General features: G+C 39.7%; 1 protein-coding gene across 3 annotated transcripts in view; it reads right to left on the bottom strand.

The window, feature by feature from the left end:
- Nucleotides 1-17,164, bottom strand: part of GNG2 (G protein subunit gamma 2) — a 125,402-nt gene that overhangs the window by 3,773 nt on the left and 104,465 nt on the right. For all 3 annotated transcript variants that reach the window (XM_008070511.2, XM_008070512.2, XM_008070510.1), the window contains one exon: nucleotides 15,744-15,859. In XM_008070511.2, coding sequence (XP_008068702.1) covers nucleotides 15,744-15,830 — 87 coding nt within the window. In that variant the 5' untranslated portion in view covers nucleotides 15,831-15,859. The remainder of the gene's footprint in view (nucleotides 1-15,743; nucleotides 15,860-17,164) is intronic.

The raw sequence follows: 17,164 nt of genomic DNA, 5'->3' as shown, positions 1-17,164 counted from the left end.
CATTATAATAATTGTTCAAGGTCCACTTATGAGTGAGAACATGTGATACTCAGTTCTTTGTTTCTGTGATAGATCACTCAGTATTATAGACTTTAAGTCCATCCAAGTTGCTGTGAAGTTCATAATTTTGTCTTTCTTATGGCTGTGTAATATTCCGTTGTGTATATGTCCCACATTTTTTTACATGGATAGAATTTAAGGAGTGGTCTATGAACTTCAATAACACAAAAATCATACCTTTATTTTCACGGACCTCAAATGGAAATTTAACATTTCCTTTCATTAGAAATATAGACAATCCACTACAGTAGTTGCATGTTACTTAGTCACTGTGAGGAGTCAGATATTTTCAGTTATGTTATAGTTATTGCAGACATCTAAGCGCTGCATTTATGTTCATTTTGTGATTATAGGCCTACTATTAGATCTTATATGATCAGTTAATAAAGGAGTACATATCCATAACTATAGCACATATTTTCTACAAATTTGATATTTTAAATATTTAAAACATATTTTAATATTATTTAAAATATTTAAAATATGTTTTATAAAAATATCCCAATGAACTCTACTTCCATACAGTTTCCTTTATAATTTAAAAACATTATTCAGAGGAGGGAGCTATAAGCTTTAGCAGACAACCAAGCGGGTCGAGGGCATGATACTCTGTGAACTATCACAGAAACAAGGAAGTGAGTACAAGTTCTCACTCATAAGCGGACCCTGACAATTATCATCATACTAAACGAAAGGGATTGGCAGTAGTGGGAAACTGCCAGGGGAGGGGGAAAGGCATACTTCATCAGTCAGGGTACCTGATCTCAAACCAAGCGAAGTGGGGACCAAAGTGAGGCCCAAACTTTACCTGTACAATGACCATTTGTATACCTAATCCTGAGTTATACCCTACATCTGTAAAATAAAATTAAAAAAATTAATAACTCAGTTCTAAATGACTTCCCTGCTTTCACAATTGTGCCAGGATTAGCATTCTCCATGCTGTAGCTAGAAAGATATTTGCAATATAAATGGGTTGTATCACTTGCCTATTTAAAACCTTCTATAATTCTTCGTCGTAATTTTTAGAATACCAGAACTTTGTAAAAGAGCCTGTGGGTTGTGCATGTTTTGGCCCCGCTATTGTCTCCAGTTTCGTGTTGTGGCCTTCTTCCCTCTCACACACGTCTCCTTTAATTTTCTAAAACTCCAAATTCTTTTTTGTCTCTGAGCTTTGCATAGTCAATTCCTTGGAACATTCTTCTCTTCATCCCCTCAACAGCTTGGCTTCCTCTCTCCCCTCTGGTATCAGGAGAAATATCGCCTTCTTACAGAACCTTCACTGATCATCTCATCCAGTGATTTTCCTCATGCTTCTCCCTCAGAGCACCCCATTCTTTTCCTTCATGGGGAATTATAATTTGCTATCATAATTTATAATTACAAACGTGGTTTATTTGCTGATTAATATTTGTCTTTCTCTTTGAGGCACTAGGCTCCATGAAGGCAAGAATCACACCTGTTTTATTCACCACTATATAATCAGTGCCTGACACATATCAGAAACTCAAATAATTGCTAAAGGAGTTCTCAAATATAATCTTATTCAACAAATATTCCACTCAACTAATATTTACTGAGTACCTAATATGCCAGGTACAATTCCAAATACTTGGAATAACCAGGGAACAAAATATAAAAAAGGATCTTGTTCCTTTGGGCTTATAAAGAATTCTACACTTCCAATTCTGTCTATATTGAAGTAACAGGCACCAAATAAACCCTCCTGCCTCAAATTTAAAACTGACAGAATAGATGAAGAAATGGTTTCTACTTATTACATAGCAGGCAGCACAGGACAGTAATCCTTGATTGAAGGAAGAGAAAATAAACTCTATAGTTGCCCAGCTTACTGCCGGCTATAAGGGGTACCCAAACAGAGTTCAGTAATATCCCAGCAGTGAGGAGATAGTTACAGAGAACAAGAATTGCATAGGGAGAGAGAGAGAAAGATCCAGAGGATCCTCTTGACTCTTTACTGAATATTGATCAGCACATGGTGGGAGAATATCCAGGATATTGGATGGATATTTTCCTATTTCACACAAAAATATATGGCATGAATTCCCCAAATCTCTATTATGATACATGGTTACTCATGTAACCGTGAGTTTGTATCAATACCAATTCCTACCCTCACCACAGGGTTCAGTTTTCTACTTTCCATATTTGTTACAGCTTTCACTGACAGGCTATGGAAAGAAAATCAGAAATGATCAAGTAAAACAATCCCTGGAGAGCACACAAGGCCAGAGTGATTATGTTCTCAGTAGCCACAGTAGAAAGAACTCCAAACACACAGAAAAGTTCTAAAAAGGGTATTAATTCAGTAGTGGTGCCATATAGTCCTAGGTTAAAGGGTGCTGTGAACCCACCTGTCAAAGCTAAAAATTAGCCGGGCTTGGTGGCTCAGCCTGTAATCCCGTGCTTTGGGAGGCTGAGATGAGTGGATTGCCTGAGCCTGCGGGTTCGAGACCCGCCTGGGCAACTTGGCGAGACCTCATCTCTACAATAAATAAAAAAATCAGCCGGGCATGGTAGTGCGTGCCTGTAATTCTGGCTACTCGGAAGGCTGAGGCAGAAGGATCTCTGGAGCCCCGCAGGTCAAGGCTGTAGTGGCCAGGAGCGGCTTGGCGACAGAGTGAGACTCCACTCAAAAAAAAAAAAAAAGCTAAAAAGTAAGCCTTGAATGGATCAAAATGTATCCGAATAACTTAACTGCACTCGAGAACAAAACCCCAAAATACTTAAAGAAATATACAATGTCTAGAATACAGTAAAAATAAAAATTGCCAGGCATACAAATAAGCAGAAAAAAAATTCTCCCATAATGAACAGAAATATTAGTCCAAAGAAAAAAATTTAGAACTGACACAGATTATAAAATAAGTAGATTAGGGTATTGTTAAAATAGTTGTTGTTAATATTGACCATATGCTCAAGAAGGTGGAGGAAAACAAAACATGACAAAAAGAGACATGGGCTGGGTGCAGTGGCTCATGTAATCACAGCACTTTGGGAGCCTGAGGCAGGAGGACTGCTTGAGCCCAAGAGTTCAATACCAGTCTGGGAAACACAGTGAGATCTCATCTCTACAAAAAAAAAAAAAAAATTAGCCAGATGTGGTGGTGTGTACTTGTAGTCCCAGCTACTTGAGAAGCTGAGATAGAAGGATTGTGTGATACCAGGAGGGCCAAGGCTGCAGTGAACTGTGATTGTACCACTGCACTCCAGTCTGGGCAATAAAGTAACACTCTGACTGAGAAAGAGAGAAAGACAGAGAAAGAGAGAGGAAGAGAATACTGAGAAGGCCAAAATCAAATATCTAGAGATGAAAAATACAATGTCTGAGATGAAAAGTATATTAGATAGGATTTGCAGTTGATTAGACACTGTAGAAGAAAAGATTAATGAACTTGAAGAGAGCAATAGAAACTGTTCAAAATGAAGCACAGAGAGAAAATAGATTGTAAATTGAAGAAAATACACCGAGCTGGCAGACAACTTCAAATAGCCTAATAAATATACAATTGGAGTCCCTGAAGGAAAGGAGAGAGATGAAGAGTGAAAGAAGTAAAAGAAAATATTTAAAACATATTTTAATATTATTTAAAATATTTTAAAATGTTTTATAAAGATATCCTAATGAACTACACTTCAATATAACTAGTAAATAATAATTTGTAAACGAATTATAGAAGTGAAACTAATTATACAAGTGAAAGAAGAAAAAAAGGAGTTGAAGAAATAATGGCTGATATTTTTCCAAATTTAATGAAAACTAAAAGCCCACAGATTCAAGTAACTCAAGAAACCTCAAATGAAGAGATATGAATCAATGCTAATGCGTAGCATAATCAGATTGCTTAAATAGTATATGAGTGGGAGATTGGAGAGAACAAACAAATAAACAAGCAAACAAAAACAAGTAATTATAGATAATATTGGAAAGTAGTAAGTTTTATAAGAATGAAAAATTAGCTCAGGATAAAAGAGAATAAGAGAATGCATGTGGGGTTGTCTCAGAAACAGGCAGCAATAGTTAGGCTTAATTGGGAAAGATACTCAATCTTTGAGTAAAAACATACAGAATGAACGCTACAGTAAGTGAAATGGTGAGCCACTGAATTACATTCTAAAGGAGCACTCTGAATGTTATGCCGAGGACAATATTCTATGGCAGTCAAAGGTGGAAGCAGAGATTATCCTGGAGGCTATTGTAATCCAAGTGAGAGGCACCAGTGGTTCAGAATAGAGTAGTAGTAGAGGCGTGTAGAATTGGAATGTAGAATCACCAGGATTCTCTGATGAATTATATGAACTGTATGAATGAAAAATAAAAAAATTAAGGAGTTTTTAGACTAAGCAAATGGAAAATGAAGTTGCCATCAGTTGAGATGGATAGGGCTTCAGGAAGAGTCATTTTTTAGGGGAAGATCAGGAATGCAGTTTTAGGCAGGCTGAAATTGAAATATCAGTTAGTGACATGTATGATGCCAAAGATTGGGGAAGAGATCGGGACTAGAGGTATACATGTGGGGATTGAAGCCATAGAGATGGTATAGAAAGCCTTGAGAATGAACAGGTCACCAAGAAAGTAGAGAAGATCAAGGAATGAACCCTGAGAAACTTCAGTATAGGCAACTGGAAAGCCTAAGAGGATCCAGAGAAAGAGAATGATAAGGAGTAGCTTGTGAAAGTGGGGAGTATGAAGAGCCAAACAAAGGAAGTGTTTCAAGGCATGAGACATCAACCATGTTAAATGCTGCCCACACATCAAGTAAGATGAAAACTGAGAACTGACTATGTATTAGATTTACCAATCTGGAGTCACTGGTGATCTTGATGAGAGAAGCTTCAGTGGAATGGTGGATATGGAAGCCTCACTGGAATGGGTTTAAGTGTAAATGAAGCCTTTTGCTTCTTCTTCCTGAACAATTCAATCTTAAAACTATTAGGTGGGACCAAGCTAGTAGGCTTCTGCACTAGGTCAGGGACCTATAGTGATGGAACTCAAGCAGGATGGGAAGAGCATCTGTGCAGGGAACAGGCTGGTAGGGAGTATGGGAGCCTGAATTAATGTTCCAGGCATCCATGTGGAGTCAAAGAGACTATAAAATAGAAGCTTGGTTTCCTACAGGGGAGTGAGCACATAAAGATAAGGGGAGCCAGGTGTCTCACTGTCAGTGAATGCAGTTACAAATATGGAAAATAGCCGGGCTCGGTGGCTCAGCCTGTAATCCCGCACCTTTGGGAGGCTGAGGTGAGTGGATTGCCTGAGCCCGTGGGTTCGCGACCCGCCTGGGCAGCAAGATCTCATCTCTACAATAAATTAAAAAAAAATCAGCCGGGTGTGGTAGCGCGCGCCTGTAATTCCGGCTACTTGGAAGGCTAAGGCGGAAGGATCACTGGAGCCCAGCAGGTCGAGGCTGCGGTGGCCGGGAGCGGCTACTGCACTCCAGTCTGGGCTACCGAGTGAGACTCCAACTCAATAAAAAAACAAAACAAAAAACAAATATGGAAAATAGGAAACTGGAATGAACCCTGTGGTATAGGATAGGAATTGTTGGTGTTAATGTGAACTCAGGATTAGGGTTAGGGTACATGTACTTACAGATATAGAAAGAAATATAGATGGCATGGGGAGAGAGAGAGTGAGGAAGAAAGAGAGAGACTGACCGACTTTATTCTCTAGCTCTGTCCACTGCGATGACCTGAGAGCAGCAACACTTCAGCAATGAGCACACTTGGCATCTAGATATTGGTTTTTAAGTACCATTCTCAAAGAAGCCAGTGCTCTTTGGAGAAGATAATGGTTCTGGTGCAATAGAGCAGGGAAAATAAGGGAGCCTAGACAACTTTTTGTGCCAAGAACTAAAAAAGTACTTAAATAATGACAGAGGTATGTGAAAAGGACACAGCAACTATTTTCAGTCTGTGCCAATTTAAACATCAAAATAACTGATGATAGTAGCAGATTGTAAAGCACTGAACAAAAGAAAAAAACATGCATTCTGTCAACATAATTAAATGAATAATAAACAGAATGTGTGATGAGAAATGGTATAGTTATATAATCTCAAGCTACTTTCAAACTGTAAATGCTTTCTAACTATGAAGAGAAAATAAACTGCTTTGCATGGAAAAACCTGGAAGTTATCACATCAGTCAAGTCATCAAAGTGATATCACCAGAAAATGACAATTTGAGATCATGTCCCACTGATATAATACAATGAAATTAGTGCTTTATCCATTCTATGCTATGAATGCCAAAGTTTTGTACCTGAATTTAATCATAGGGAATTATCTGACAAACCCAAACTAAGGGACATTCTATCAAATAGACCTATAATCTACAAAGTATCAAGATCATAAAAGTCAAAGAAGTCTATAAAACTGCCAGACAGGACAACCAAATGCAATACAGGATTCTGAACTAGGTCTTTTTGCTGAAAGGGACATTACCAGAAAGATTTGCAATACTTAAATGGGTTCTCAGGATTAGAAGGTAGTAATGTATCAATGTGAATTTCCTGATTCTGATGATTATGACTATGTAGAAGAATATACTTCCTTGTAGGAAATCCACATTAGAGTATTTGGAGGTGATGGGACATCTTTTGACAGGGGAAAACAAAATTCTTTGCACCATGTTTACAACTCTTCTGTAGCTTTGAGATTATTTTCAGAGAAAAGAAAACAATCCAAAAGAAAGGGAAAAGAGAAGTCAGAGATAGTGAATATAGACAACTTTTTCAAAGTTATACTGTACAAAGAGGCAGCTGCTGGAAGGGGAAATAGAGGAATCAAGACAAAAACTTTGATTTAAGATGAAGGAATAACACTCCGTTTGGATGCTGGTGGAAAGGATGTAAAGAACCAAAAACTGATGACACAGGATGGGCAAGGGGTTGGGGGAGAAACTGCTGGAACAGTTTCCTTGGTTAAGGAGACAGGATCTGATGCACAAGGAATTTCCTTTTGATACCAGTATCAGTCTCTCCAGGTTAACAATGCTGAAAGCCAGCTAACCAGCAACCTCACCAAGTCACACTGGGACTGAGAACCAGGGAGCAAGGGAGGCAGACTCTTGACGGCCTCAATAAAGACCACCAGACTATGATTTTAGGCTTCCTCCCCCCCAAAAAAATAGAATTCTGCTCTAAATGTATCTTAAAATTGATGTTGCAAAATGCTTATAAGCTATCACGCCAAAAAAATAAAAATAAAAATAAAAAAAAGCACAGACAGGTTATCACTGCTTAAGAAAAAAGAAAATTGGCTGTGCATTAAAGGTATCAGTCATAAAATTACTTCTTCAGTTGGGTTGCCTGCATTAATGTAGTTATCCAGGGTTGACTTAACTTTAATTTATTGTTTAAGAGGACCTCAAAGATTATATTGGATAGAGGCTTGTGTGTTTCTTTTGGCATATTGGGCTGATGCACTGTACATTTGATGCTCTACATTACCATGATAGCCTGTATCACCATGATGGCCTGTATCACTGTGATGCCCTATATAACCATGATGGCCTGTATCACCATGATGGCCTACGTAACAATGAGGCCTGCATATGATATCTGTAACACTATAATGGTCAAATACCCATTGGCCTGCATCTCCAAGACATCTGTAACACCTTGATGCCCTACGTTACCATGATGGCCTGTATCACCATGATGGCCTGTATCACCATGATGCCCTATATAACCATGATGGCCTGTGTCACCATGATGTCTGCATCACTGCTGGTGGCCAAAGGAGAATCTAAGGGATCTTTCCATTGTGATCCTGAAGAGGGCCTACGATCAAACTTTGATTACGATCGAGAGAAAGGATAATTGTATGAATAAATATCTACTATTTTTTATTTATAAAATAATGTGTGACTATTATAAGTAGTCTTCCTTTCTTTGCTCCTTCAAGGTGATATTAAATTGAAGGTACTTATCAATAGGTTTTTTTTAAAAAAATAGAATAATTTTCAAAACATCAATCATCAAGAAAAGTATGTTATATTTAATGTATTCTTTTAATAAAAGAAGAAAAATGTCATCCAAAATAGTTACATTTTTAAGAAGGAAGCTTCAACTGGTGTAAAAACTAGGCTATTCAGAAAAATTCATTTATCAGAGGTTTCAAATTACCAAGAGTATATAGTACTACTTCTATAGGGGCTAGGTGTGATATATAAGGCTAAGTACGTACTTGGTGCTTACCAAATGCCCACTTTAAATAGTTATATCAACCATCAGAAAAATAAAGTCTTAAGCTCAATTATTAATGTATGCCTGAATTCGACTTTAAAATTTTTTGCTTCATTTTTAGCAATTAAATGAATTAGGACGGGCAATCTTTGAACACAGCCCTTTCCTTTGTAAGTTCTTTGATACCTTACTGATTTTATCATCCCTAAAAATACTCTCAATTGGCCTATAAGGAGGATTATATCCCATTCTTCCTAACAAAATTGAGTACATGCATTTTAGGAAGGGGATGTTTAAACTTTCAACTCAAATGCTGGAAAAATACTTTTAAAAGTCCCAAACCTAGGATATATGTCCTCTCTTAATGCCAAGTATGGTTTCTAATGAGTCTAATTCTCAATATTTTTGAGTTCCATGAAATTCAATTCAAATCTATTATGAGTCAATCATCAGAAAGAGGATTTAATCATTAGAAATGTCCATATGTGGCTCATTAATTTAAACATATTTGTCCCAGTTATAAAAACCACTCTGTTCTTTTTATGGAGAAATGTCTTGAAGAGAAGGGACACTATAAATGCTAACTACATATGTTCAATCATACAATGATATGAAATAATTTATCTTTGTTTAAAATGACTAATTATACTCTCCCTTTTGTATTTCTTTTGAATTCTCTCCTATTACTACAGCTTTACTTGGTCAATTACATTCATACTGAGAATCTCCAAATCCATAAATGTAATTGGAAATGTCATGGGGAATATAGTCCCTGATGTTTTGTTATATGACACTCTTTTTTTTTTTTTTGAGTTGGAGTCTCACTCTGTCACCCAGGCTAGAGAGCAGTGGCATGCTCACAGCTACCACAGCCTCAATCTGCTAGACTCAGGCAATCCTTCTACCTTAGCCTTCCAAGTAGTTGGAACTACAGGTATGCGCCACCATCCCTGTTAAATTTTTTGATTCATTGTAAAGACGAGGTCTTTACAATGAATCAAAAAATTTACAGTTGCCCAGGCTGGTTTCAAACCCCTGGGGGCTCAGGCAATGCTCCTGCCTTGGCCTCCCAAAGTGTTGGGATTACAGGCAGAAGCCACTGCACCCGACTGGTTATATGACACTCTTAACACACAAACTTAAAGCTGTCAACTAAACAAGTGTTTATGGATGCCCATGCACTTTAGTATCATGAAGGATGCAAAGAAGTAGACAATGCGGTCTTTGACCTTAAGAACTATGCAGTCTAACTGGGAAAATGTACTGACAAAGGTGAAATTCAGGAGTAAATTAGATTAGAAAAGAGATTCATGAACAAGTAGGGATTTCAGCTGACCCCTGATGGAGGAGCGAGACTTGAAAAGACAAAGAATAAGGGGAAGAGTTCCTCCAGTGAGTGACCCAGGATAGCCAGAGAAATGGGGATTTGCACAGCACATTCTTGGAACAGTAAGGAGAATCATTTGGAAAGGTCTGTGGAGAATATTTGGGATAAATGAGAAATACATTTGAAATTTTCACGTGGGGCCAATATACGGAGCAGCCCATTAGTTAAGACACAAATCATTTCACCCACGCTTCTGGCCTTGTCTTTCTTTTGCTTTAACATAGACATTATTTTTCATAATACTAACAGCAACCTTCATCAGAGTGTATCTTTCCAGATTTTCCCTCCCTTCTTAACCGTCTGCTTCCTTCTCATTCACATGGGTAGGCTGATTCCTAGAAGTCATGTTTATATATGTGGTTCAATTCTAATGGCAGTTGATTGAAGCTGGATATGGTTCATTCTTGCTAGAACAGAGATGCCACTGTAGGACTATGGCACAGAGACTGAAAAGGATTGAATCAATCTATCTCTTTCTTCATGGGACTATGAGGTGTGATCCTGGGAGCCATGGGCGGCCATCTTTTGTTGGCAATATGGACAAGACAGTTGAGAAATCTGTTTTTCCTAGGAAAAGGAAGCAGCAGACACACAGAGAGAAGCAGAGACATGTGATGGGGCATTAAAATTTCCAATGGGGCTGAGGCGGAAGGATCACTGGAACCCAGCAGGTCGAGGCTGCGGTGGCCGGGAGCAGCCACTGCACTCCAGTCTGGGCGACAGAGTGAGACTCCAACTCAAAAAAAAAAAAAATTTCCAATGAACTTCCAGTTCTCACTTTCATGGCTTACCCAGCTATGTTTCTGCTCTTGAATTCTGAGATATCCTGGATGTTTTACAATCAGTCCCCTCTTTCTGCTTAAGTAAGCTTGGGTTAAGTTCCTATTATTAGAAACCCAAAGAGTCCTAATACAGTGATGAATAGAGATTTACTGAAACCCTGCTGAACTTTACTTTTGTACATGTTCCCTCCACTTGTGCTCTAAGGACAAGCTTTCTTTCATTTTGTTTTTGTTTAGCATTAGTGTGAGTATACTGCCGTTTTATAGATGAGGGGGGTACCCAAAAAACCCCGGAATTTATTTGTAAAAAATTGTGTGTATTTTCTTACATGTTTAAACTTCAGTCACCTTCAAAGTACCCTCCATTTGATGCAATACACCTACCAAGACACTTTTCCACTGCTCAAAACAGTTTTCGAACTCATCAATTTTGATGCATTTTAATGCTTCTGCTGTTGTTTTGTCTCACCGCTTCCACACCGGCAAAATGTTTCCCTTTGAGAACTCATTGGGAAAACAAAACAAAAAGTCGCTTAGGGGCAAGATCAGACAAACAGGAAGAGTGAGGCATGGTGGTCATGCCGTTTTGGTCAAAAACTGCTGAACACAATGTGGACAGGTGCACTCGTAAATCACCCATCATGAGATGGGCAAACACGTTGGCAGAATCTCCAAGAGAAAAAACTCACTGAAGCTGAACACAGGCTCTCACAACAATGCTAGCTGGTGCACTAATTCTGATGGGTTCCTAGAACACTTACCTAGTGGAGGAAGCCTGTACTATAAGGGGCCCATCCTCCAAAAAATAATTCCAGATTTTTTGGTTTCCCCCTTGAATATAGGTATTGCAATCTACAGCCCCTCTCTCCCACTTCCCCTGAACACTCTTCTTATTTTCCTTCTATTTCTCTTTACTTTCTGTCCTTGAGTGAAATGCTAACAAAGAAATACAGAAAGGCTAGAGTATAATTTAGATATGCCTGAGGCTTATGAACAGATAATGGGTTCATTAGCTCAAATCTCCCAGGATCTGTGACATAAAGAGATAGGAAGCAAGAAGGTTTAAAAATGATTATGTCATTCATATGAATATGCTATTCATAGAGTAGGGATCGCCTATGCAGCCTAAGTTATTCTGGAGGCCACATGAAGATCATCACCTGCTTAAGGGACCCTCAACAGCTCCTGTGCTGCTGTGTACCCATTGTCCCTTCTTAAGAGTCCTGTTCTTTGTCACCTCAGCCATAGGTTCTGCCAGGTATGCATAAAGCCATTGCTATCCTTTATAGCTTGAAGAGGTCACTATGATAACTAGAAAATCACAAATGTAGGGTCTTCAGAGAGAAGCCCCTTCCTGCTAACAGGATTGTGCATGGGAAGTAGGTAAAGGCTGAATGCTCAGACGTCCTGAAAGGACTCCTAAAGGCAGATAACCAAGCTCTGTACCAGCTAGCTGACAACTATGTCAACACAGCCGACATTTCATCCAACAGCTAAACTAAAAATAATCTGTCACTTCACCACAGCATGCCTGCCTGGCTCTGAGGTGCAGAACAAATGCTGAAATACAGGATGCTGCTATATTTCTAACAATTTAAGGTCTAATGACGTCAAGCAGGATTCAGAGGTTTGAATGTGAAGATCACCTAGGAAGGAAGCCACTCGGCGCTCAGTTTATTAGGCTAATGCTTTGGTTTTTTTTTTAAGTAGCGATTTATTTGTGTCTATTCAAAGGGAAGTCAGGGTGTGGCATTAGCTTCTTTCTGATGACATTTGGTAATTATGCTTCTTGGAGATCTTATTTGCGTCAATAATAGGTCTTATTCCTATTTTTTGTAACCCCCTACTAGTCTAGAGATCTTTGAGGGCAAGAATCAGGTTTTTTTAATCCATCCCCATATCTCTAGAATCTAAAAAATCCCAGCAACTTAGAAAGTTATCAGTAAAATGTTTGTTAGAGAAGCAAATGAATGAATAACCAAACACACAGCAAAAGTCCAGCCTTACGATGAGGGTCTAGGAAAACACAGAATCTAATGATTCGTCTGAATCTTCAAGGAGTCAATGCCATTAAGCACCAGTAAAGCAGGAAGGTAGAGGAGACAAGGAGATAGAATGTTCTAAGCATTTGAAATTTCCATCAAGGGAATTCAGAGTGGTTCAATATGGCATGTGCGAGAGAGGATGGGGACAAAGCTGGAGATGGCATGGCCAGAGGAGCTTTGTGAATTCTGCTAAAGAGTTTGAATTTTATTTCACAGAGGATGGGGACTCATAAGATGATTTTCAGTGGGAAAGGAACATAATGAGATTTTCTTCTGGAACATCATCTCTGGCAGCAATATGGAGAGGAATTGATGACAGGGATGGTGATGGGTTGAGATGGGACTGCAGAGAGCAGGTAGGAGCCCCTTGCAGTCTGTCATTCAGGTGAGGATGATGAAGTCTGGCCTATTGCTGGAAAGTTCTATTTCTGTTCTCTTCCTTCTGCTGTCAGTTTCATCACCCATCAGTGTATCACGTCCTTCTTCAGGAACAGTACCCAAGAATGCTAGGTAGTGACGGGAAATGCCAACAGAGCTTTGCAAACTTTTATCTTAGTTGGGCTGCCCTAGAAGTCAAAGTGGTATTTTCCAGAAGGCTCATGGCCAGAACCTTCTCCCCCTCAAGAAGAATTGAATGACCCTTTCTGATACTACAAGCCTTGGACCACCTTACTTTTCTCAGCAGTTATTGTGCCCACCTGTCATTTTGTACCTCTTTAGCAAGAGAGTAAAAAAGAGGAAACAAGAAAGGAGGAAAAGAGGAAGGTGGCAAAGAAGCAAGGCAGACGAGAAGGACCCTTTATTTATATCATTCATGAATACAGATGAATTAAGGCTGTTGACAGAAGAGCAGGAACTGATTGAATCCTGTGGCCCATTACTAGGAGTCAAATTTTACAAAGGACACTTAGGACAGGTGTGCAACTGTCCGTGGATATTTGCTCAGCTCACATATGGAGAAGGACAAGCTCTCCCTTCACTCTAGCGCACACCTGTTGAGAGTTAGAAAGCACAAACCCCTTCCCCAAGTCAGTGGTCCTCAGTCTTGGCTGTTGATAAGGTTTGGATGTTTGTCCCCTCAAGTCTCATGTTAAAATGTGATCCCCAATGTTGGTGATGGGGCCTAGTAGGAGGTACTTGGGTTATGGAGTGGATCCCTCATGATTGTTTGGTGCCATTCTCATGGTGATGAGTGAATTCTCGATCTATTAATTCTCATGAGAGTTGGGTGTTTAAAAGAGCCTGGCACTTCCCTTCTCTCTCTCTTGCTTCCACTCTTACCATGTGGCATGCCTGTTCCCCCTTGACCTTCTGCCATGATTATAGTCTTCCTGAGGCCTCATCAGAAGTAGGTGCCAGTGCTATCAGAACTATGAGCCAAATAAACCCTTTTCTTTATAAATTACCCAGGCTCGGGTATTTTTTTTTATAGCAATCACAAATCAGACTAATATAATTATACAGTGGAAGTAACTGAGAATTAAAAAGAATACTAATATCTGGATTATACCCCCAAGAGATTCGAATTAAATTGGTTTAGGAATTGGTCCTTTTTTAGAACTCTCTGGATGTTTTAAATGCACAGATGGTCTGAGAACCATTGCTCTAGATGGAGGAATCAGCAAACTTTTTGTAAAGGGCCAACCCCCTGGGTTCAGGTAATCCTTCTGCCTCAGTCTCCTGAGTAGCTGGAACTACAGGCACCTGCCATCACACCCAGCTAATTTGTTTTGCTATTTTGTAGAGATATGGTCTTACTATGTTGCCCAGGCTGTTCTCAAACTTCTGGGCTCAAGAAATCCTCCTGCCTCGGTCTCCCAAAGTGCTGGGATTACAGGCGTGTGCCACCCCACCTGGTGGAAAGTTAGTTTAGCTTTCTGGATCACATGGTCCTTGTTACAAGTATTCTCTTCTACTGTTGAAGGGTGAACAACATTGACAATAGGTAAATGAATATGTTCCAATAAAACTCTATTATAAAAATAGGCAGTGGGCTGGATTTGGCTCATAAGTTAAAGTTTACTGACCCTTTCACACTCCAAGGGATGACTGGATTGCCCATGTTTCTGAGTCAGTTATGAAGGAAATAGAAAAAATATTCTAGTTTAAAAAGGCATTTGAGCCGGGCTCGGTGGCTCAGCCTGTAATCCTGTGCCTTTGGGAGGCTGAGGTGAGTGGATTGCCTGAGCCCGCAGGTTCGAGACCCACCTGGGCAGCGAGACCTCATCTCTACAATAAATCAAAAAATCAGCCGGGCGTGGTAGCGCATGCCTGTAATTCCGGCTACTCGGAAGGCTGAGGCGGAAGGATCACCGGAGCCCAGCAGGTCGAGGCTGCTGGGGCCGGGAGCGGCCACTGCACTCCAGCCTGGGCAACAGAGTGAGACTCCAACTCAAAAAAATAAAAATAAAAATAAAAAGGCATTTGAAAGATTGCTCTAGTTTCCTTTCAATAAAATGAGATACATTTCTGAGTTGCACTTCATAAAGTGATTGGGTAAAATTTTGATGGCTGACAAAATTTCACTTTATCACCCTGTCATAACTATCTATTAATAATGACCCTGTGCCAGCCAACTTTTCATTGAAATCTGCCAACAAAGGGTTTGGATTTTGAAGTCTTGGTTCAGTGTGAATTAGCTTCAACTTACGGCAAAGCTGTCAGGTTAGGTCTAGAGAGTGAGAGAAAGAAAGACAGAGACTATGAACTTTTATTACACCTCTATGTTGTTTGACTCCTTAGGAAGACTAGGTGTGACTTTTGTGTTTTGCAGGAAAAAAAAACAACCAATAAAGAATAAAGAAGAGAAAACAAATAACCTGCAATGATGAATAGCAGGGGTAGATACAAAAGACGGGCACTTAACCTTATAACGTGAATCAGGACAGAAAAAGTTGAAACCCAAATGAGACCAGGGTCTCCACAAGGTAAGGGAGGTGAACTGATGGACTGATATGTTTTATGTGTTCTCCGATTTATTCGGTTGGAATTTAGCCTTGCTTTTTGGTTTTGTTGTTATTTTGTTTTTAACTCCATGGAGAGCCAGTTTTGATTTATTCTATCATTTTATGCTGGAGAGGAGGCAAAGACACATTAGAAAAATGAAAAATTCTACTTGCTACCTAATCATGAAGGTACTTTCCTGTCATCCCTGGTTTCATCTCTCTCTATGGAAGAGCAGTCAATTGACAAGATGCCTGCAAACTGTGCTCTTTACAATCAGGCTAGATGAAGCGTGGGGGTTAGATTGTCCTCACCTTTATCCTGTCGATGTTGGCTTCCATCTTAAGCTGCTCTACCAGCTTCCTGGCTTGTGCTATGCTGGCGGTGTTGTTGCTGGCCATCGGAGTGCTGGGAGGGGTTTTCAGACACACTAGGAAAGAAAACAAAGTGGACAAATATATGAGAGAAGTCATGAGTCACCAAATGTACAGGTTTATCACAAGTGGGGAATCTCAGAACAGTGGCTTCAGACAGGCCTGGCACCTCCAGCCCTCCACAGCCCCAGGCAACACTACGTCTGATGGGCAGGCAGACCATAATGACGCTTGATTCTCCAACTCTCCCCACCTCCCCGATCTCTTTTTTAAAGAAGAAGAAAAAAAGAAGACTATCTACCAAAGCATGTAGAATAAAACATGCTGCCACATTAAGAAAGCAAGACACTAAATTATCTTAATTTATTTAAAAAATGGGAAGGGTGGTAGTGTGTATTATTACTGTTGTTGTTTATTGGGAGTTGCTATTGTCAGATACTGTTTTCAGTGCCCTCAGAGGATGAGTGAAGGGTGAGCAGAGGAATGAATGGTAAATTATAAATACCTTCAGAACTAAAGACACCATTTTTAAAGGCTGGACATGGTGGCTTACGCCTGTAATCCCACTACTCTGGGAGACTGAGGCAGGAGGATTGCTTAAACCAAGGAGTTCAAGACCAGCCAGGGCAACATAGCAAGAACTCATTTCTACCAAAAAAAAAAAAGATAGCAAAGTGTTGTGGTGTACACTTGCAGTCCCTGCTACTTGGGCAACTGAGGCGGGAGGATCACCTGAGCCTAGAAGGTCGAGGCTATGGTGAGCCTTGATTGTGTCACTGTACTCCAGCCTGGGTTACAGAGCAAGACCCTGCCTCAAAAAATAAAAAAAAGAAAAGACATCGTCTTCAATGTTCTCCTGATGGGCTCAACCCTACTTTCCTGGTTAATAGTGGCCACCTCAATCGATTATATTGCAGAGATACTGAAATAGGAGGCTTGGCTTTCCAGTGTCACTTAGTCCAGCATTGTTGTAAATAGACATCCTTCCCCCACTCTCTTTGAAATATGGCTTGATTCACAACTATCTACATTACTTACAGTTCTTCAGGAACACGTCTATCATGTCAAGGGGGAGGGAATGCCATGTTTAAATTGTTAAACACATCAATTGGCTCACCAGTGTCACTCTAAATTAAGTATAACAAACGTATTACTTTAATAAATATGGAAATGGAACATAAATGTTTCGGGAGTGGAGTTCTGTACGGAGGTGGATTATGAGATGGTTTCTTTGTCTGGCTCTGCCAGACCCCCCCAATCTGTGCTTCCCATGCTCTTCAAGTTTTATCCCAAGTTCATTTCTCTTCTAATCCTTTCTTGACACACCATTTCATTTTATTCTTGTTGTTCATCTTGGAAAG

The sequence above is a fragment of the Carlito syrichta genome, unplaced genomic scaffold, assembly GCF_000164805.1.
Source record: "Carlito syrichta isolate Samal-C Ts95f unplaced genomic scaffold, Tarsius_syrichta-2.0.1 Scaffold313468, whole genome shotgun sequence".
Lineage (NCBI taxonomy): Eukaryota > Metazoa > Chordata > Mammalia > Primates > Tarsiidae > Carlito > Carlito syrichta.
This window is presented reverse-complemented; position numbering and strand designations above follow the sequence as displayed.